The 23,906-nt window shown below is 37.9% G+C and overlaps 1 protein-coding gene across 2 annotated transcripts in view; it reads left to right on the forward strand.

The window, feature by feature from the left end:
• Window positions 1-23,906, forward strand: part of ITFG1 (integrin alpha FG-GAP repeat containing 1) — a 301,126-nt gene that overhangs the window by 83,578 nt on the left and 193,642 nt on the right. For both annotated transcript variants that reach the window (XM_030925697.1, XM_010354862.2), the window contains exons 7-8: window positions 2,423-2,487; window positions 12,388-12,469. In XM_030925697.1, the coding sequence (XP_030781557.1) occupies window positions 2,423-2,487; window positions 12,388-12,469 (147 nt within the window). The remainder of the gene's footprint in view (window positions 1-2,422; window positions 2,488-12,387; window positions 12,470-23,906) is intronic.

Below are 23,906 nucleotides of genomic sequence, written 5' to 3' on the forward strand. Positions count from 1 at the left end.
TTTTCACGTTTTCAGATGCTATAAAAATGTAACACCTTTTAAAGATACTTACTACAGTAGTCAGTGTGATTATTTTTAATGAAACACTTTAACGTAGACCCTTCTTTTCCCAAGACTTTCCATTTAAAGACATAATAAAGCAGTTATTTTTAGACGTCCAAGCAAATTTGCAAGAACTACAGTATACATATAGCATGTTGTCCATAATTATCCAACAATCATTTGAACATGTTATATTTCCTAGCTCATAGAAACAGCAGGGATAGAAAAATTTTGTTAGGCATGATTCCTGCCCTCAGGGAGCCGACAGACAGATGTGAAGCCAGAATACCATGGTAGGTTGTAATCACCGCCATGACAGAGGTAACACAGGAGAATAACGGTGGAGGGAAAGCTATTAGTCTAGGGAGAGGAAGGAACTCTGGAAGGAAGAGGACATTTCAGACAGTTTTGAAGAATCCGTTCACCACGTGGCTGTGAGGTGGAAAGGCACTACAGAGACAAGGAATGACATGTACAGAGGCAAACAGATGTCAGAAAACATGATAAAATCTGGCGACTACTTTGCTCTGTCTGAACACAATCTTCTTGTGAGGGAGTAGCACAAAATTGAGGCTGGAAAGGTAGGTAAGGTGGCCTTCACATAACAACTGAGGAATTTGCCCTTCATCTTGAAAGAAAAGGAATGAGGTCAAATGACTTTGGAAGTAACACGTCATTGGGAATGCATGAGTAACAGTAAACAAATCACGTTCATAGAGAACTACATTTGTATATCCACAGGCAAAGCGTTATCCTTGTTGTGGAAATAAATGCAGAGCTATTTGATACATGGACAAAAGAATGGTTCCACTTGGAATGAGGAGTTTTGAGTTCAACTAATTATAAAAATAAATTCCTTAGCTTTTGGGTGATTCCATGAAAATCTTTATTATTACAAGTATTAGATAAATTAGCTTCATCAAATTCATATGACACCCTTAAAGAAAACACATTAAAATGTGATTGATCGTTTTCTGAGCATATCTAATAAAGGAAAAAAAAAAAACCTTTTTTTTTTTTTTTTTTTTTTTTTTTTTTTTTTGTTGAGACGGGGTCTGCCTCTGTCGCCAGGCTGGAGATCAGAATCTCGGCTCACTGCGACCTCTGCCTCCTGGGTTCAAGTGATTCTCCTGCCTCAGCCTCCCAAGTAGCTGAGACTACAGGCGTGCGCCATCATACCCAGCTAATTTTTGTATTTGTAGTAGAGACGGGGTTTCACTCTGTTGGCCAGGTTGGTCTTGATCTCTCGCCTTGGCTTCCCAAAGTGCTGGGATTATAGGCATGAGCCACTGCACCTGGCCAGTAATTTGTGTTTTAAAGCATAAAACAGTACTGTTATTTTAATATTCCTATAAGCCACCTCATCATTTTAATACCTTATATATTCACTAAGTAAAATTGCCATGATGCAAACATAGTAAATGCTGCTGGCCGGGCACGGTGGCTCACGCCTGTAATCCCAGCGTTTTGGGAGGCCGAGACAGGCAGATCACGAGGTTAGGAGATCGAGACCATCCTGGCTAACACGGTGAAACCCTGTCGCTACTAAAAATACAAAAAATTAGCTGGGCGTGGTGATGGGCACCTGTAGTCCCATCTACTCGGGAGGCTGAGGCAGGAGAATGGCGTGAACCCGGAAGGCTGAGCTTGCAGTGAGCCGAGATCGCACCACTGCACTGCAGCCTGGGTGACAGAGCGAGACTCTGTCTCAAATAAAAAATAAAATAAATAAATAAATAAATAAATGCTGCTACTAGAATAGATTTATTTGCAGTAATAGGCCTTTGCAATAACAGGATGTTTGATTTGACTGTGAATCTGGTTTTTTTTTTTTTTCAAAGAAATTTTATTAAAATTATTGTACTTTTCAGTAAAACAACCTTTTGTTAGCTGGAATTTATGAAGACAATTCTATTACTGAAAATTTGAAGCATAATTCATTTAACATGTGTGCAAAAACTTTTGGATGAAATACTGTGATTTAAAATAATGCTGAAAACTATAATATATAGGTAAGTGTTGCTTTCAGGGTGAGAAAGCAAATATGATTGCGATCAGAATATCTGTTTTTAAAAATATAGTACACTTTGGAATAAAAAAGATTGAAAAGCATACGATTTTAAAAAGTGCTACACATAACTATTCTTGAAAATAAGGAATGCTTTTGAAGGACTAATACCAAATATCCTCGTTAAATACATTTTCTTTAATACAGGGTCATCCGCTTTTTTTTTTTTTTGATGGGATGAAACTTGTTAAAATATAATTTAAAATATGTTTAGGATCTTATTATTTTAATGTATTGCAGTTTTTTTCTGTTTTTAAATGTACACATCAGTAAGACTACAATACTTTACGTTTTTATTATTTTTCCTTGTAGATTTATTCCTGACGACATTGAATGCCACCACTAGTACCTTCCAGTTTGAGATATGGGAAAATTTGGTAAGAAATCTTTTCTTTGAAGCATTTTAAAATGATGGCTTTCAGTAAAAGCACACAATTTTAGAAAATAAAATGAAAATAATCACTTGGTTGATTTCAACAATAAATAGAAAACTTTAAGAGCCTTTGGTTGCATTGCTGCATTCAAAACTACTGAATATTGCTGAAGGAAGTGATTCATTCAGCATCAATTCCTCTGCAGGTTTTTAGGCATGACTGCCAGTTAAACCAATCAGGCTGCCCTAATGTGCATGTTAACAGGACCCCTGCTATGCTGTCAGCTGTTGAGAGAGGTTACTGTCACTTAATTTGTCAGCATGATGGTTTATGAAAAAAACTATTTTAGAAAGACTAATTTTTCCCCTTTGCCTTTAGGCTTATGTAAAGAAATAAGACAACAAACACCAAACTTACTGCCAGGTTGACTAGGATCAAGAAATCTTTCCCAAGAGGGTTTTATTTTGTTTCTTTTTAATTGTAAGTAGAAGATTCCCAAACTGATGTCATGATTTTATTTTACCTTTAGCTTGATGTGAGTTATATGATGAGTTAATTACCAGACAAAACTGGCCATCACAGTGATATTCGTGAAGTATTGGCCAAGTATCGAACCCCACTTTCCACACACAGAAAATTGGTGTAAGAGCCTCTGCTTCACAAGATCTTTGTGAAGATCATGCCTGACATGCAGTAGGCATTTATCGAGTTTTAATTTTAGGTCTGTTGATTTCCCATCTGCAACTCCTGATTGTATTTTATTCAATCCAAATTAAACCCATAACTTTTTATAAATTTTATTAAAATGCTGATGAAAAATAAGCAAATTTTTGAAATGTAAAGCACAAACTTATGGAAGGAGACTCATTATTAGCCATGCTTCATAATATGGTAAGTGATGCTGGTCATGACTCAGATCTCTTCATGGAAGGAAACTACGATGGGGGGTTGCTTTGTTTAGATGAGATCAGAGCTTCCGACTACTTCCAAGCTCAGCAATTTGATTCTTTTTTTTTTCTTTTTTAATGGGGCAAGGGAAAGTAAGACATCTAAATCAAAAAAGACTAATGTAGTACTTTTTTTTAAAATGTAGTTATATTTGTTTTTCTGATGATAGAAATATGGTTGCTATATTTTTATGACTGCCATACATTAAGTCCCCACTGCTGGGAGAAGTTTGTTTGCAGGTGGCCTTTCATTGCTACCGCAAATGAATCTTGTAGTATTAGAAAATGAGAGGTGTATTTGATTAACTTGTATCTGGGGGTCAGGGGAAGCCTCATTATAAATAGGTAGGATATCTGTAGAACATAATGAAGCAACCTTAAGTATATGAGGTTCTTTCAGTCTAGGCTGAATTAAACGTAGTGGAGTGAAGCAACTCAATAGGAGAAGATTCTTGATGAAGAAAATAGATTTTGATAGGGTATTTTATTATTGTTTTCTTTAAAGAAAACTAATAAATTCGCTGTTAGGAAATGGGGACTAAGGACTGTTCTTATAAAGTGACTGGGTCAGTAAGCAACTTTTAAAGAAAAAAAGTATTTTTAAACTGCTGTTAAAGATCGTAAGGCAGATTTTCTTTGAGAGGGCTCCTACAGTGGGGTTTTGCAGTAGGGGGAAGAGATTGGACTCACCTCCAAATACAACAAGGAAAATCAGGATGTTTTAACCAATGAGCAGGATGGGGTCAGTGGAAGGGAAATTACTTGGGCAGGGTAGTGGTTGGGATAAGTTAAGCAGAGTTCTCAGAGGAGCCTAACCAAAGTTTGGTCAAGGAGATAATCTGTCTCAGTTTCCACAGTAACAATAGTTAATCATTAGTAGATTCAGAATTAACTAGTATAGGTAAAGTGTGGTTTTCATCAAATGAATGATCATTTTCAATTAAAGATTGGACAGAGACTTTGCAGTCGCATACTAATTGGCCAAAGAAACCTCAAAGCCTATAAAACCACATTAGCTAGTGGAAGAATGAAAGCTACAACAAATCGTTTTACATATCAGTTATCTATACAGCCCCATGGTAGTGCTCTGGCAGATACAGAAGTGAATAGGGCTTGTAGGCTAGGAGCTGGAATGTGAGTATGGATGACCCTGGCTGGTATGATGAGATATACATTATGCTACAGGAATTCAAAGAGCAGCTGCTTCTATTTGGTTGCAGAATTATCAGTGAAGGCCTCAAGAAAGACATGGTATTTAGGCCAGGAGTGGTGGCTCACACCTCTAATCCCATCACTTTGGGAGACTGAAGCGGCCAGATCACCTGAGGTCAAGAGTTCAAGACCAGCTTTGCCAACATGGTGAAAACCCTTCTCTACTGGAAGTACAAAATTAGCCTGGTATAGTGGTGCATGCCTGTAGTCATAGTTATTCAGGAGGCTGAGGCAGCAGAATTACTTGAACCCGGGAAGGGGAAGTTGCCGTGAGCTGAGATCGCACCGCTGCACTCCAGCCTGGGCGACAAGAGCAAAACTCTGTCTCAAAAGGAAAAAAGAAAAAGATGTGGTATTCAACATGGATAGTATGAATTAAAGGATTTTAGTGATTTGGAAGTGAGAAAGAGGAAAAGGCAGGCAAGAAATTGCACAGGAGACACAGGACACATCCAGATGGTGGAAAGTGGCTGGTTTAGGCCAGAACATAAAAGAGATAATGGAATGTAAGACTAGAAAAATTAGTTTATATAAGATCAGCAAGAGCTTTGATCTCTAAACTAAGTAATTTGATCTCTTAAAAATCTACTGAGAAGCTATTGTTTTAGGACTGAGAATGAGATGAATAGAACCTTCATTATTGCAATTAAATTGGCCACTGTATATCAGATAGGTTAGCATGCAACATCTGGAGGTGGGGAGATTAAAGTTTATAATAAATTTAGGAGGAATTTATAATAACGGAAAGAGATGAATGATTAAAGAAGGAAATGTTGAGAATAGACAAGAAGGGTTAGATATGAGAATACAGGATGACCATTAACACAATGCTTACTTAACGTTTTGTTCTGGTGAGCAATAAGAGAAATAGAGGCCAGGCACAGTAGCTCACACCTGTAATCCCAGCACTTAGGGAGGCTGAGGCAGGCAGATCATTGGAGGTTGGGAGTTCAAGACCAGGCTGGCCAGCTGGTGAAGCCCCATCTCTTCTAAAAATAAAAAAATTAGCTAGGTGTGGTGGCACATGCCTGTAATCCCAGCCACTTGGGAGACTGAGCCAGAAGAATTGCCTGAACTTGGGAGGCAGAGGTTGCAGTGAGATCATGCCACTGTATTTCAGCCTGGGCAACAGAGCAAGACTCCATCTCAAAAAAATTTTAAAAAAAGAGAGAGAAATAGAAAAGACAAAAGAAGTAACTAATTTGGGGCAGGAAAATTTATTTTAGAATAGAGACATGTCTCCCAGCTACTCAGGAGGCTGAAGCAGGAGGATTGCTTGAGCCCAAGAGTTTGAGGCTGCAGTGAGCTATGATTGCACCACTGCACCCCAGCCTGAGCGACAGAGCAAGACCTCATCTCTATATTAAAATTATTTTTAAAAAGCAAAAAACAGAGACAAGGAAGTGGTTGGAAATGTAGGAACAGAACTCAAGGAAGAAAGTAGATAAGTGTCATGAAGGAAGAGTTAAGAATGGCAAAACCAGATCCTTGGACACCCTTTATGTCCGAATTTTTCATCCTTGGCACTGTCACCATTTTGAGCCAGATAATTCTTTCTGTGAAGAACTGTCTTGTGCATTATCTGTTGTTTAGCAGTATCGCTGACCTCTTCTCACTAGTTCATAGTAACCACCCCCCAGTTGTGACAATCAAAAATGTCTGCAGACATTGCCAAATGTTCTCAGGGGACTAAAGTTGCCTCAGTTGAGAACCATTACTTTACATGAATAAAGATAGGAACATGCAGTCGTCATTACATACTGCTTCATGGTCAGTTTTTACCTTTATAAATATGGCAGTTTTAACATTAAATATTAAACATGAAAGCCAAAGCATTGGTAGTCATCCGTGAAAGGCTACTTGCTACCACATGACACTTTTGGTTGGAATTCAAGCAGAAAATGGCAGAAAGTCTCCTTGTCAACTGGTGTGGGTTAACTGCTTCAGTGGTTTTGGTAGTTGTGGTAGCAGTAGTTACTACTAGTGTTCCTGCTACTACTACACTATTACTAACGTTAACTAAATACATGCTATGTGCTAGGCACTATACTGAGCATTTTATATGGATTATCTCCTTAATCCTCAAAATCCTTGTAAAATTACATTTTTTAATAAGTCAAGGAATGCTTAGAGAAGGACTAACTTATTCCTGCCTCATGGCTAGCAAACAGTGGAGCTGAGAGTTGAACTAGGAAATCTGTTTCTAAACCTTCTACCCTTAAGTCATTGAAATTAGTACACAATAATTCCAGAAACCAACTTGGAAAAGAAAAGATAAAGAGGTGGCTGCAATAGAGCCCCTAGTGAGTTCGTTGAATTTTCGATTGCAGGGAAACAGTGCAGATCGGTAAGAACACCACAGTAAAAAAATGCTGCAGTCAAAGGATACAAAATTGCAGCTAACTAGGAACAATTTCTAGTCTTCCATAGCACTACAGTTGACAGGATGACTGTGGTTAACAATAATATATAGTTTCAAATAACTGGAATTGACTGGAAATCGACACAGGATTTTTTCAGTGCCACTTCGCCAGCTAGAGACCTCCACCGCTGGTGGGGCCTCTGCTCAAGTTTCACTTACAACCACTGGGCTGGCTCTGCCCATGCGACCTGGCAGGTTGTGCTTGGCTCGCGCTACCAGCCCTAGTCTCACACCCACTGTGGGCAAGCCAGGCACAGCGTGATGAGGGGTGTATGAGCAAGTGAGTGCAGGGCAGCTGCTCCAGGCACCAACTCCATGCAAGGCTGAGGCGCATCCAGGCGTACCACAAGCAGCTTCTGACTTAGGTGCCCGAGTTTGGATGAAGGGAGCACGGTGGTGCCTGAAAAACTTGGAGACACGAGCAACTGCAGGGCCCTAAAGGGGGTGTTACAGTGGGCAACCAGAGATTGAGCAAGGTGAAGAAGAGTTCTGTTTAGCAACAGAATAGCTCTCAGCGGAGAGGGGACCTGAAGTGCGCAGCCCCTACCCAAAGGCAGGGAATCCCCACATGTGGCTGAGTCTGGGGTTTTTATGGGCTCAGAATGGGGGAGTGCATGTTGATTGGTCCATGGCGGCCTGGTAAAAGCACCATTTTATTGTCTAAGAGGCATCAAGGAAGTTCTCACTCTGGTCGGGGACTTTACCCGGAACTGGCTGCTTGGATTCAGTTTAGTTTTTCTTTGGTTTGAAGGTGGGGTTTCACTGGGGACCCATCCCTATCTGCCTAGGAATTTGTCTGTCTCCTGCCACTATTAGATGGAGGATATTTGAAGGGGTGGCCTGCCCCTCCACACCTGTGGGTGCTTCTCGTTAGGTGGAACGAGAGACTTGAGAAAAGAAATAAACACAGAGACGAAGTATAGAGAAAGAAAAGCGGGGCCCAGGGGGCCGGTGCTCAGCTTACAGAGGACCCACACCGGCACCGGTCTCTGAGTTCCCTCAGTATTTATTGCTCAAAAGATAAGGGAGTAAATCAGCAGTAAGACATACAGATACAGGGAGATGTTCCATTGCCCAGGGATGGGCAGGAGACAGATGTTTTTCTTTTACTGAGATTTAAGAGAATGGTAATGACCTTTAACCACAAGCAGCCTTCAGGCATTTGTTTAACAAAGCACATTCGTTACAGCCCAAAATCCTTTAAACCTTAATCACCACAACGATGTCTCTTGCAAGGACAAGATTGGGGGTAGAGTCACAGATTAACAGCATCTCAAATACAGAGCCAAATGGAGTCTCTTAAACTTACTTCTTTCTATAATAACACAGTAACAGGCTGACCTTTCTTTTCCTCACAGATATTGAGGCTGGGCATGGTGGCTCACGTCTGTAATCCCAGCACTTTGGGAGGCCAAGGCAGGCAGATCATGAGGTCAGGAGATCGAGACCATCCTGGCTAACACAGTGAAACCCCATCTCTACTGAAAACACAAAAAAATTAGCTGGGTGTGGTGGCAGGTGCGTGTAGTCCCAGCTATTCAGGAGGCTGAGGCAGGAGAATGGCGTGAACCCGGGAAACGGAGCTTGCAGTGGTCGAGATTGTGCCACTGCACTCCAGCCTGGGCAAAACAGCAAGACTCCATCTCAAAAAAAAAAAAAAAGGAGGATATTGAGTATTCTGAATAGGAGGAAGTGATAAATGTTTGAGATTATGGATATGCTAATAACCCTGATCCAGTCGCTATACATTACAAGTATCACAACATCACTGTGTGCCCCATGAGTATGTATAATTATTATTTATCAGTTTTTAAAAAATAGTACAGTGTAAAAAAAAGTAATGTTGTTTGTTTCATAGCAAAATTACTCTCATACTGAAGAACATAAATATACAAATAGGTGGAGATTCCAATCCAAAAGTAAAAAAGAAAGTCAGACCATGGAGTAAATGAGGACCAAATGGCAGCCTGTGAAAAAAGTACTTGCAGATCATAAGCACAGGACTGCCATTATGACAGTACCATGCAGGTGCCTGATACGTTGCGTTTTGCAGAACACTTTGTTATCTTTCATTCCATTTGACCTCTCCAGAACCCTGCAAGTAGACAGTACATTTAACCCCTTCTAAAAACTGAAGAACTGAAGCCTAGAACAGTGAGTGGCTATCCCAAAGTGACATAACTTTTCAATGAAAGCAGGACTGGAACCCACCTCACCTTCCTCCAAGTCTGGTGTTCTTTGCACCATACTGGTCTCACAGAATATGTACAAAATGGAAAACAGTATTTATCATGTTTCTCTTCCCTCATTAATAGCTACAGAGCAGCTTCATCTTTGAAAATGAGTGTAGTTGTGCTACACTTTAAAATGTGTTATCTATTGAGATAAAATATATTGATGATGCAGTTTATTAAATCATTTTGTTACATATTAAATATGTAAGTAACTAATCTGAATGCAAATGAAGTTATATATGTCTATACTGCTAAGCAAAGAACAAGTAATGATAATAATGGAAAAGTTGTCTAATAAAGTGTTGTCTTTTCCCCCAACTCTGTCATATGTATAATGTGTTCTGCTTACTCTCACTATGGTCAGAATGTATTCTTTTCCTCCAGCAATTAGAAGTGGACATTGCTCTTCTATTGATGTTCAGTGTAAAAGTGGCATCTTAGAAGACATAGAAGGCTGTTACTTCAATGTTTCTTGATGGAGATAAATCATGAGGTTATATCTGTATATTTATAGATATATTTACCCAAATTCATAGACCTTCAGTGGGGTAACTTGTTCACTTCAGTTAGTATATTGAGTTGACATTCAGCTTTATCTCATAGGAGGCTGATATGTTTTAAGAGAGATTTTTCCATTCATTCATGAAACACTGTATACACTCTACAGAATGCTGTGATCTGTCTTTCCTTTTTTTTTTTTTTTTTTTTGAGATGGAGTCTCGCTCTGTCACCCAGGCTGGAGTACAGTGACTCAGTCTTGGCTCACTTGCTCACTCCACCTCCCAGGTTCACATGATTCTCCCGCCTCAGCCTCCCTAGTAGCTGGAATTACAGGTGTGCACTACCATACCCAGCTAATTTTTTTTGTATTTTTAGTAGAGACGGGGTTTCATCATGTTGGTCAGCTGGTCTCGAACTCCTAACCTCAAGTGATCTGCCTACCTCAGCCTCCCAAAGTGCTGGGATTGCAGGTGTGAGCCACCACGCCCAGCCAATGCTGTGATCTTTCTAAACTGCAAAAGCACTTGACAGTTCACCTAGGGATTTGGCAACTTTGACACATCTCTAATGCAGTTTCAGGTTCTAGGTAAGACTGGAGGGAAAGCCTAAGGCTTAATACCCTTACTAAATAAGATGTCTGTAGAAAATCATTTAAAAGTACATCAGATGCTTTAATAATGGGAGGGGAAACATGTTTCTGCACAGGGATAATGGAGTGTAAAAGTAGTTGGAACACTGCTTGTCACAAGAAAAATCTTATTTCCTTACTCATGGTCCTCAAGCATTTGGGTTTTGTGCTTTTGTTATAGCAGTGCATTTCTCTGTAAAGATCAGCAATGATTTCTTAAGAAACCGACTTGCAGATTGTGATATTATGAAATACATATTTGATGTTAGTCCCTATTTCCTAACATACAACTTCTGAAAGACCTGGAATCACCAAAGGGATGTCTTTTTATATGCTAATGAGTTGACTGGTGGATGGCAACCCCAAAATAACTTCAGAATGTGGCTGGTCACCAGAATGACCAATACATAATTAGAGGATTGGGACTTTTAGCCCCTCCCCATTACTTCCAGGGACGGGTGAGAGTCTGAAGGTTAAAGTAATCACCAGTGGCCAGCGGTTTCACCGATCATGCCTACATAATGAAGCCGTCTTAAAAACCTAAAAGAATTAGGTTCTGAGAGCTTCCTGATAGCTGAACAGGTGGGGAAGTTCCTGGAAGGTGGAGTGCCCAGAGAGGGCATGGAAGCTCTGTGACCCTTCCGTACCTCGCCCTACTCTTCTCTTCATCTGTATCCTTTGTAATATCCTCTATAATATCCTCAGTAAACATGTTTCCCAGAGTTCTGCGAGCCACTCCAGCTGTGAATCCAAAGAGTAGGTGGTGTGAGTCCCAACTTGAAGCTGGTCAGGCAGAAATACTGGAGGTCCAAATAACGTGGGGGACTGGTGTCTAGGATAATTTGGGGGACTGAGCCCTCAGCATGTGGAATTAAAGGAAAGCCAGGTGATATCCACTGCAGAAATGATTGCTTGTTTATAGCGGGGGAAAATCCCCCACATGTAGTCACAGAAGTCTTATGTCTGTTGATTCTTGTGTGAGAGCGTAAGGGAGAAAACCAGTGCTCGTTTTTTCACTCAGACAGATCTACAGTATCCTTAGAGAAACAAAGAAGGAAAAACTCATTTTAAAGTATACAGATATCCTGTATACAGTATGTCGGAATCAGAGTCAGTATCTCAAACAGAAAATAGAGAGGTCAGTGATAAGAACTCTGTACAAACTTGAGAGCTCAAAATTTCAAATTCATTGTTTTGATTTCTTTTTCTTGTATAATAATCTAAAATTATAGAAGGGAAGGGCAATAATTTAAAGAAATGCATATTGTTTTTGGTAGTCAGATGTGTGCTGTTTTTGTTTGGAAAGAGTGAGTGAAACAAAGGATCGCTAATAAGCTCTCCTTTTCTGTTTAGCTTAGACACCCCTGCTTCTCAGTCAGCACGTGGCTGCTGTTGTAATCCTTTGCTTCCCTTCTAATTGATAGGTAAACTTGAATTGATGGATTGGCACTTTAAGGATCAATGGAATTCTCCTCTCATTTCAATATCTTTTCTTAATTGTTCCCAACAGAATCTTCTTCCGTTAAAATCTGCAAAACATGTCTTTGTACTTATACTGTTTATGTGTTACCGTCAGAAAAGCTTTCTTTCTGACTTGTATTCTATCTCCCAAATGACTGTAAGTTTTTGAGGGTAGGAACTAGTTTTATAATTCTTTATATTTCCAAAGCCTTCCACAGTACTTGAAATTATTACTCTCTGAAATTATGATGATGAAATGGTAAAATATACCAGAATCGACAGCAAGGAAAGCATACCAGATTCATATTTTCGTCTTCAACGCACAGGAGTTTCCTTTGCTTCAAAATAAAAGTGAAACAGGAGATTGGAATAATTTTTGTGCAACACAACAAAATCCTGAAGTTATTTATTTCCCTAGTTCAGTTAGAATGCTTTGTTTTACACTTAACAAGTGAGTGGACTAAGATGGTCTAATTCAAAGTTTTCTTCATTTAACAGGATGGAAACTTCTCTGTCAGTACTATATTGGAAAAACCTCAAAATATGATGGTGGTTGGACAGTCAGCATTTGCAGACTTTGGTAAGATTTGGTAAAAAAAAAAAAAAAAAAAAAAAGGCTTTTGTCTTTCCAATTCTCTCCCTCTTTTTGATCTATTTATGTTAATTCCCCATAGCAGGAAATAACTATTATAGCTTCAAAAGATCCCTATTCTATAATAGTACTATACATGACATGTCAATTCCTTAATGAAATAAGGAGAAATTTATAATGTATTTAAAAAATAGTGTAATACTGTTTGCAGAAGTAGTATGCAAAACAAGAAAATCTACTGAGACTTTTTCTAAAGAATACCAGGTATTAATTACCATAAATTCTTCATGTATATCCAACATATGGAACAAATAGAAGTGAAGGAGTTAATCTGACCTCTTAAAACCAGTACTAAAAGCCATTTTTATTTACAACTTAATTTTAAAGCAGAGTAATATCTATTATGAATTACCCAAAAGAGGACATATGAATTTCTGTTTTCCATAAGATTCTGCACAATTAAGTTCATATTGGTCAGGAACTTCCAAAGCACGTGTGGCTCTTTTTATCATTTGTCAGAGTAATTATATTAGATGGGAAAGTGGTCTGGGTGACCCCCACCTAAAAGCTGTTCAGTGCTTGTTCCCGTCCCGCCGATCCTTCATTATGCCAGTAAACACCGTAGGCTTTCCTCAACATGTAGATGAGACATCACCATGTTCAGATACCTCAGTTTCCTCATATATAAAGTGGAAATGACAATAATATCCACCTCTAAAGGCTATTATGAACAGCACAATGTAAATACAGCACAGTGACAGGCTTATAGCAAGAGCACAGGAAGTTAGAGTATGAGCTGGATACAGTGGCTCTCACCTGTAGCCCGAGCTACTTGGTAGGACTGTTTGAGCTGAGGAGTTCAAGACTATCCTGGGCAACCTAGTGGAACCTCATCTCAAATTGTAGTTTGAGTCTATTCATTGGACTTACCTGTTTTTTGTTCTTGTTGCCTCTGCTGCTCTTTATGCAGCTAACTAAATCAACTCACAGTTCAGTGTCATATGGATGTGTCCTGACATGGCTACATCAGGAGTTTTGATAATGTCATATCGTGGAAATTTTAACCTGAATCTTTATATTGAATATTATGTTAATTTTGAGTAAATTTCTATTGCCTTTACAGTTTTTAATGCCGATAGTCAAGTGATAGAGCACATGACATTATATTTTGGAATTTGCTGACTAATTTGATTAGCTAGATTAATAACAGCTCTCTCTTCAAGTCTCTCTTTAAGAAAAAAGTATATATGTACTATATAATTCTCAGGGAGTGCAGAGATGTCTCTGACCCCCTTAACTCCTGGTTAAAAAAACTCCAAATTAAAGTTATATCTTTTGTGATCGTGTGTTTTATATCATAACATGCCTTACTTTTAACAAAATTATTAGTAGCTTTACTTTGAGGATTTTTTACAATTTTGCTAAACATAAACATTTACACATTAGTGTTTTAAAGATGTGCAGATTATAAGACACAGATTAAGAAACATAATTATTGCTCCCTGTTTTTAATAGTTTTCGGTAGTTTATCAGTAAACTTTTTTAAATGTATTAGTACACTTTTAATAAATATCACACATTGGCATTTTAGTTGAATATTGGCAAAAAAAGACTGCTGGGTCCAAAAATATGAATATTAACATATCGAAAATATGCATTCTTCCTGTGAAAAGTGTACATTTGAATGCATTTGTGAATTGCATCCAGCCCTCTGTCTTCCTTTCCACCTACTTCCATTGAACCAAAACAAGGGAAGTGACTGACAGCCAGGAAGTCAGCATGATTCCAGAAATTTACCATTCAGTTGCTACAGAGTGCACATGCTTAAATAAATGGTGTATGTGACAAGAAGTCTGTACCAAAGAGAAGTGTTTAAAGGCTCCCAGCTCACTTGTCTAAAAAAAAAGAGAAGACTAGAAAGAAACATAGCCAAAGGGTAATAATGGTTTTGTTAAAGTAGCATAATAGGTTATCTTATTCCCTATTTTCCAAATTTTGTTATGTGGCTAGAATAATATGTTAATTTAATAGTGAAAAAGTAAATTATAGAGAAGTAGTAGTTAACAATGGCAAGAAAGAAACTAAAGTATATACTTACTGCTGAGTAAAAAAAGTGTTAGAATTTTTATCTTAGAACTTTTGAGTTCATGTAAAATTGATACTATTTTTTGAGTGGCATGAACGACTCATTTAGAAAAGGTCATGTATGGCTTGGTGTGGTGGTTTGTACCTGTAGTCTCAGCTTCTCGGACTGAGGCAGGAGAATTGCTTGAGCACAGGAGGTCAAGGCTGCAGTGAGCTGTGGTCGAGCCACTGCACTCTAGCGTGGGCAACACAAGTGAGACCTCATCTCTAAAAATTTTTTTAAAGAATGAAAGAAGAGGTTATGTCGTTTCACAGGGTCTTTAACACCAAATAAAATGCAAAAGTTAGACCTCTGAGAAAAACATTGAATTTCTATTATGCTTTAAATATTGTGCTGAATACTATGTAAGAAAACTGATTTTAAAGGTAAAGTCCTTGCCTTTAGGAATTTTATTAGGCCTGGTGCAGTGGCTCACACCTGTAATCCCAACACTTTGGGAGGCTCAGGCGGGAGGATCACTTGAGCTCAGGAGTTTGAGACCAGCCTGGGCAACGTGATGAAACCCCGTCTCTACCAAAAATACAAAAAAATTAGCTGGGCATGGTGGCACAAGCCTGTAGTCCTAGCTACATCCTCTCCACATCTCTGATGTGAGAGGATCACTTGAGCCTGGGAGGCAGAGGTTGCAGTGAACAGTGATCGTACCACTGCACTCCAACCTAGGAAGGAAGGAAGGGAGGGAGGGAAGGAGGGAGGGTCCGATGGGGAAGACAGAATATGAATATGTTAAAAAAAAAAAAAATACAAGAGTAAAGCAACAAGCTGCCACGATATAAGAGAAACCAAACTGCATTTCATTGATTATGAAATTAATGCCATGGAAAAAGTGCTAAGTCTTGCAGCAACATAGATCATCCTAAGCTGAGAAAGGGTACAAAAGTCTCGTGGAAGTGGTGAGATTTTGTACTGGACTTTGAAACAAATCTAAGGTTTGGCTAAAAATATGTGGAGATATAAAAATGGTTTTGTTAGTGACTAGTGAATAAATCACTTTGGGTTGAATCGACAGTTTCTATAAAAATATAGAAGCATAATAAATGGCCTGGGAACCCATTGGATTACTAAATGAATAACAGATGAACAAATGTTGATTTTATTCTGTAGAAGTGATGGGAAATAGTGGAACAATTTTGAACATCTGTTAATACCTTTTTTATTAACTTCAGAAAGTAAAGTTGAACAAAATCTTCTGGTCTGGTGGGATATGCATAATGTAATGCTTCTTGAGCATGCAGTAGGAGTTCAGAGGAAGATTATTAGAACCTCTGAGGTGCCTGAGATTTTGATGTTAAAAGAGAAGCAGATTTAAACAATCTTAAAATACAGTATTTTCTAAAGGTGGAAACCACTCAGGAGACAGGTCAGGGCATGAGATGGTGGGAGCTGGAGCTGAACTACGTCAGTATGTGGAGGGAATCAGTAAATTTCTAATTGGTTTGACACTAGAGAGAGTAAAAAGTAAAAAACTGACTCTGAATAACCCAAAGAAGGGCAATACCATTCACAAAGATAGGTAAATCAGGAGAGAGAGCTGAATTAGGTACTGAGACACTTTAAATTTATCACATTAATCATGCTGTAAAGACAACAAAACCATCACATTTAAATGCAGACCTAAGCTGAGGGAAAAAGCCAAGGCAGTTGTGAGAGCCCTTTAAGAGGGAAGAGGTCAAGACTGAGATGAGCCTTCCAAAGAAGAAGGTGTAAAATGGAGGTGGACAGAGGGCTAAGGAGGGAGAAAAATGGGTGCTAATAGGTGGTCAGAAGCCATCGGCGTGTATTAAAATATAATGTGAAAGAAGACCAAAAAAAGACCTTTCGATTTTCATTTTAGCAGTGTCTTAGTGGCCCAAAAGTTATCATTTGCAGAATTCTTACAACAGTCCCTGAGTCATAGAAATTACCCAATAAATACTTGCTGCTACTGGTAAGTGTCAGATGAGGTTCTGGGCTCTAGTCTCATATTTGGAACATCTGCAACCCATAAATGTCTCTCATAGCTAAGAAATCATCAAGGAAGGTGTATCTTCTAGAAGACATGTTTTCTGTCTTGCCCTACTATATAATCCTTTTAAACTGTATGTTAATCTTGAGTCTCTTTCTATGTAGGCTCTGAATATCAAAATCTAGAGTTCCTATAAATAAGGTGTTATTTCTTATTAAATTATATAGGACAAAAAGTCAATAGAAATTAGACTTAGAGAAAGTGGGTATCAATTTTGTATGTAATACTAGATGTAGTGGAAATCAATAAAAGCTATAAAACTGAAGGAAAAACAGAAACCTTATACAGAATGTCATCATTTTTTATAGATTGAATTATTGTAAATGTCATATAAATTTATTTATAAATTATACAGATCTCATGCTAACTGCTGTGTATCACATCTTCAGAAGGAGATCACACTTCTTCAAGTAAAGGGAGAATACTGAGCATGATGAATTGGGACTTGGAATTGTCAGTCAGATCTAGATAATCCTATACAAAATAAAGGAGCTAATGAAATTGAAAAACTGTTATTCGTGAAAGTTATAAACATACTGGAAAATCTTGAACAACTTAAAGGTAGTCTCATTGATGGTTAACCCCAAATATGATTCAGTTGAGTACACCCGGTACCTAGCACAGTAATGAGTGAGATTTAGTAAAGGAGAAAGGCAGGGACACCCCACATTAAAGTTGTTTTGTGAAGTCTTATAATATTTGGTAAAGATTCAGATGTTAATTCTAAATTAACCATCGTAGAGCTGATTTCAAAGCATTTATAGCAATTAGGCTCCCTTTGTTTTATGGCTAGGTGTATTCAGTAACCATCTGACAAATTAAAATTGTTTCTTGTTCATGTTTGATCTGGAAAGTAAATCGTATGAGCCGTGTATGGAAATGTAAATTTTATGTTTAGTCTGAATGCTAATTGGTAATTGAATGTTCATATTCTCTCTCACAAAAGAATTTTAAAAGTCAAATGCCTTCAAATAGACAGGTGACGATTATATTACAAAAGAAGCTAGAAAGCAGAAAATTCTGGGTGCTGTGCTTTCTGTACTTGGTCCTATTATGTAAGTCATTTAAGATTGGCTTTTGGTCCACAGTCTTACATTAATGGCACACTTTGTGTGTGTGTTTGTTTGTTTCTTATAGTTGAAAATTGGCTGCTCTTTTGTTAAGTAGCCCCTTTTTCATTAAAAAGGGACATTGAACACTAGTCAAAAATCAATAAAGCAGAAAAGTGTTTGAAGTTGCAGATATTCTTTCTTAAATGTACTACTATTCCATATCACTGTCCTTGCCAGTCAGAAATTATCAAGTAAATGCAAATATAGAGTACTTTAATATGTGTAATATGGGCAAATTAGACATAAGTGCTGCATTATAATACTTTCATTTTCTTTGAATTGTATGATACATACACAGGATTCAATCAAATAGTTCAGTCTGTTTATTCTTTAAAATTGTGGAGCAATTCGTTTTTCTTCCATTTAGTTTCCTTTCTGTTTTATAATGAAATATTTCTATTGTGTACAAGGCGTTGGTTAATGAATTCAAAAAATAGTTTTAGAGTTCTTACTCTTTGGACTGGCTGTGTATTCAGTGCTTGGCATATAGCCAAGCCTCAAGCATACAAAAACCGTGTTCTCGTGAAGTTTAAATTCTATTGAGGGAAGAAACACAAAAACAATTAAATTAATAAGGAATTGCAAGAAAGTGGTAAGAGCTCTGAGGGAAGTAAACAAAGGGCTATCATAGGAAATGAGAAGGGCTATTTTAGGTAGCTCATTGAAGGTTACATCTGATCTGAGACTTGAATGAAGTTGTAGAAGGTTTTTGGGGAAAATGCTCCATGCAGAGGGAACACGTAAGTGAAGATTCTAAGGCAAAAATAAGCTTGATGTTCAAGGAACAAAAAGAGGGCTGGCAAGGCCGGGCATAGTGGCTCACTCCTGTAATCCCGGCACTTGGGAGGCCGAGGCAGGCAGATCACGAAGTCAGGAGATCGAGACCACAGTGAAATCCCATCTCTACTAAAAATACAAAAAATTAGCTGGGCGTGGTGGCACACGCCTGTAGTCCCAGCTGCCAGGGAGGCTGAGGCAGGAGAATGGTGTGAACCTGGGAGGCTGAGCTTGCAGTGAGCTGAGATCGCGCCACTGCACTCCAGCCTGGGTGACAAAGTGAGACTCCGTCTCAAAAAAATAAAAAATAAAAATAAAAAGGCTGGTACTTGGCCAGGTCTTGTAGTGCTTTGTGGACAAAGGTAACAAGGAGTTTGGATTTTATTCTACGTGTAATTGGAAACTTCAAGGAGACTAGTTAAGAGGGAAAAGCTATGGTGACTTGGACCAGGGAAACCACCAGGAAATGGATAGAAGTAGTCTTATTTAGGACATACTGGAAACAAAGTTAACAGGAAATGCTGATGGATTAGATGTTGGAGGGAAGAGAAAAGAAGAATGATTTCTAGATTTTTGGTTTGAACAACTCAGCGCCATTTGATGAGGTAGGAAAGGAGTAGGAAGAGGAACTCTGGAGTTCTGTTAATTGATAGTTCTGTTTGGGACATGTTAAGTTTGAGATTTCTGTTAGAAGAGAAAATGAAATACACATGGGAGATACAAGCTCTGGAGAGACACAGAGTTGGATATTAGCATGTCCTTGTTCAGCTGCCATTTAGAAGACAAATAATGGATAAATGAAGGAGTGCGTGTCCAAAGCATCCTGCCTTTCTTTCTAACATTATAAATGCACCTGTGCTGCAGTCACACTGCCTTCTTGGTGTTCTGCAAATTGTCCCTCCTGAGGCCTTTGCCCTTGCTTATCCCTCTGCATGATATTCCTCATGACTCAACCCCATACCACCTTCTGATTTTGCCACATCACCCTCTCCTGGAGGCCTTCCCTGACCACGCTATGTAAAACTGTAAACCCTACCCCCAGCACTTCTGCCCCACTTTCCTGCTTTGTTTTTCTCCATCGCAGACTGTTGCTTACTTGGTGTTCATTCCACTCATGTGCCCTCACCAGAACTCCATTGGTGTGTCTTGTCCACCATTGTCTCTCTTAAGCCTATAGCAGTGCCAGTCACATTATAAATACTAATGAATAATTTTAAATAAATTAATTAAATGAAAAATACTCTATTCAACTGGATATTAACTATTCAGTATCAACATTGAAAATTGTAAAATATTATAAATGGTTTTTAAGAATTGAGCTCAAGTTTAGGACGTCTTAAGACCTTCAACTATAATCCTAAACCAAAACTTCTGAGAGTCATTCGTATGATAAAAAGTAACATATCATTACTTTTACTTATTTTGATTAAAGTTAAGTGATTAAAAATTGTTCTGAATCTGAAATGCATGGGTGCTGATTTCAGTAGGAGACATCCTGGATCCTTATACGTTGTTAATTCTTAGTCTTCCTATTTACATTTTCTAATTCATAAATTCTGACCAGTAGATAACAACATACATTATCTACAGTATTTACTATTATTTGACATTTAAATAGACAACTGTATTTGCACAGCTTCTTAATATCCTTTTTTTTTTATAGTGCCACTTCTGTTTCCATGTATTTGAAGTCATCGTAACCAGTTTAAGCGGTTCTCCCTCTAACCTGTAGGACCTTTGTCTCCCTCAGCCTGCTCTGCCCCTATCCCATCAAAAAAAAAAAATGCTATTAGAAATTTTTGGTAAAACAAATATTTTATGTGCACTCATTGCCATAAAGCACCCAAAGTGGTAAGGTGTTCTTGGAGTACTCTTCTAATATTTGCAATACTCTTTCAAACAAATAATGAACCCAGTTCATTAGTATTTTCTTTTCATTCCATGTCTGTGATGATTGCAGTGCAATAGTTACCACAGCAAAAGTGATTAGTTCCTGAGTTTCTACTTTGTAGCAGACTTCTCTGAGGCATCTATCTTGGTGAGACATGGATGCCAGATGTGATTCTGATAAATATTTTGAATGCATTTTGATTGGAAATTATAATTTATGTAAAAATTATAAAATGGCTGCTTCATAGTCTTGACTTTATACATATTCAACATCTAAAGCAGACTAGGCTATATTAGTTTCTTTTAAGGTATACAAATACGAGGAAAAACTGGGACTCTATATCCCTGAAGCCATTTTGTACAGGTTTGAATATAATCAATTCTTGCCTTTCTAGGTAAGAGTGTTTTTTTCCTAAATATACCTCTGACATATTGTATTCTCAAGACTGTGCTGTGCATTTAACTGTTTTCTGGGTTTTTTTTTTTTTTTTTTTTTTTTTTTTTTTTTTTTTTTTTTGAGATGGAGTCTTGCTCTGTGGCCCAGGCTGGAGTGCAGTGGCATGATCTCGGCTCACTGAAAGCTCCGTCTCCCGTGTTCATGCCATTCTCCTGCCTCAGCCTCCCAAGTAGCTGAGACTACAGGCGCCTGCCACCACGCTCGGCTAATTTTTTTGTATTTTTAGTAGAGACGGGGTTTCATCGTGTTAGCCAGCATGGTGTCGATCTCCTGATCTCGTGATCCACCCACCTCTGCCTCCCAAAGTGCTGTGATTACAGACGTGAGCCACTGCACCCGGCCGCATTTAATTTTTTTAATGATGCATGGTATTATGAATGTATACTTAGCCTTTTCAATATTAAATTTAACGTACTTAAAAATGCTATGGGATAATGTTGTATTTTACATTATTATATTGATATTTTGTAATTTAATAGATGGTATGTTTAATACTTTCTAATATAACCCACAAATTAATTGGAATATTTGTCACTCTAAGCCTACCCTAGTTAGTATAATTGATCTATGATAAATGGAGCACCCTATGAAACTGTTCTGTTAACTATGCATAGCTCTTCGTTTTTTTATTGCAGCAGTACTATGAAAGTGATTATTGCAGACAACTCGGCTATTGTTAGACCTTACAGATACATATACCTAGGAAGGACCAAAAGATAGTGAGATTTATTTCTCTATAGCACATTACACCTGAGAGGAATTCCCTGCCACGAGTCAGAGTGGCATAGAAGCTCATTATGAAGAGCCTAGTGCCATCCCTAGGCAGAAAATATCCTGCCCTATTTTCAAACACGTCTGACTTCCATTTCAATCCTGTATTTTCCCCTCTGCAACTCCACATTATCACTCTGTGTAAATGCCCCATTCATTGATAAGCAAAGTCACAATTGTGCTTCTTGGATGTAGGCACGCACACAGCTTTTCTGTGCTTAACCTTAACCCATTAAAGAGCTGAATAATGGATTGATGGGTTGAATGGATGGTGGATAATGCTTGGTGGATGATGGATGGATAGTGACTGAATGGGTGAAAGTGCCCTTTACTACTTGTTCACAGCAATCTGTTCCCTTCACCTCTCTCACAAAGCAATCCTGTTTTCCTGTTCTGTTCCCCAGTAGCAAGACAGTTCCCTTTTAGTCCTTGTTACACACAGACAAGTGGGCATTCTCTGTATTTAACTAGCCCCTGCCTGTCATCACATCACCCTCTGTAACTAATGTATGTTGAATTTAATCAAGAGAAAGCTTTCAAGTTTTTGTTAATCAGTGACATTGAAAGGATTTACAAGTTTTGTGTATTGCAGATGTCTCTTTGCTTCTTTTTCATAATGCTTAAAAATAGTTATTTTTGGCAGAAATTATTTTATAGAAAATATTTTACATTTATCTCAAGTAATCTTTCCAAACCTTTCTAAGGTGAACAATATATTATTCAGCCACATTATAGAATGTGGTTATAGGAGTTCAGAGAGGTTAAGAAACAAGAAACTTGACCAAGGGCACATAGCTAGGGAGGAAGTGGCAGAGCCGGGACATGATCCTTGGCTCTGTCTCACAAGCTGCATCCTTAAACACTATCCACTCCTCCTTCATCTGCATTAGTTTACATTTTAAAATATGTTATGTTCAATAATGGTCACCAACAGTGTGACCCACTAGAATATGCTATTTGCTTTTAGAACCATGTATTTTGATAGTGAATCTTCTCCATCTGCTCCCTGTTTTTCACGTATTATTTTTAGAACTTTTATACTCTTTGACCACTCTCCCAAGTCATCCATCTCAAAAATATGATTATAAATATCTGTAATTCTAGAATATATAGTGTTTATGGATTCCAGAAAAAAAACAAACCCAACAGTAGTGATTTTGATATAAAATTCTTTTAAAATTGATTTCTGTTGGAATAAAACAGGCTTTCAGAATATAAATTTTTTGTAGGTTTTTGTGAATTTTTAGTTGACATGTAATAATTATACATATTTGTGGGATACAATGTGATGTTTCAATACATGTATACATTGTATAATGATCAAGTCAGAGTAATTAGCAAATCTGTCACCTCAAACTTCATTTCTTTTTGGTGAGAACTTTCAAAATAATCTCTTTTAGCTATTATGAAATAAAACAATACATCACAGTTAACTATAGTCACCTACTTTGCAATAGAACACCAGAAAGTATTCCGCCAATCTTAACTGTAGCTTTGTGCCCTTTGACCAGACTCTATCCATATCCTCTCCCCAGTCTCTGATAATCACTATTCTCTCTACCTCTATAAGATCTATTTTTAGATTCCACATATGAGTGAATTCATATGGTATTTATTTTCTGTGTCTGGCTTATTTCACTTGACATAATGACCTCCAGGTTCATCCTTGTTGTCATAAATGACAGGACTACATTCCTTTTCATGTCCGAATGATAAATCATTGTATGTATATACGTACCACATTTTTTTTTTAATCCATTCATACATTTGATGGACTCTGGTTGTTTCCTTCTTGGCTGTTGTGAATAGTGCTATAACAAACATAGGGATGTAGATATCTCTTGAAATACTGATTTCATTTCCTTTAGCTATATACCCAGTAGTAGGATTGCTGAATCATATGATAGTTCTATTTGTAATTATTTTTTAGGAAACTCCATACTGTTTTACATAATGGCTGAACTAATTTACATTCCCACCAACAATATGTCAGAGTTCCCTATTCTCCAGTTCTTCACCAACACTTGTTATCGTTTTTCATAATAGCCGTTCTAGCTAGAGTGAGGTGATGGCTCATTGTGATTTTGATTTGCATTTTCTGATGATTCATGATGTCGAGCATTTTTTCATGTACTAATTGTCCATTTCTGTGTTGTCTTTTGAGAAATGTCCATTCAAGTGTTTTGCCCATTTTTTAATCAGAATTTTTTTTGCTATTGAATTGTTTGGGTTCCTTATGAATTCTGATATTAACACTTTGTCAGATG

Source organism: Rhinopithecus roxellana, chromosome 20, assembly GCF_007565055.1.
Source record: "Rhinopithecus roxellana isolate Shanxi Qingling chromosome 20, ASM756505v1, whole genome shotgun sequence".
Classification (NCBI taxonomy): domain Eukaryota; kingdom Metazoa; phylum Chordata; class Mammalia; order Primates; family Cercopithecidae; genus Rhinopithecus; species Rhinopithecus roxellana.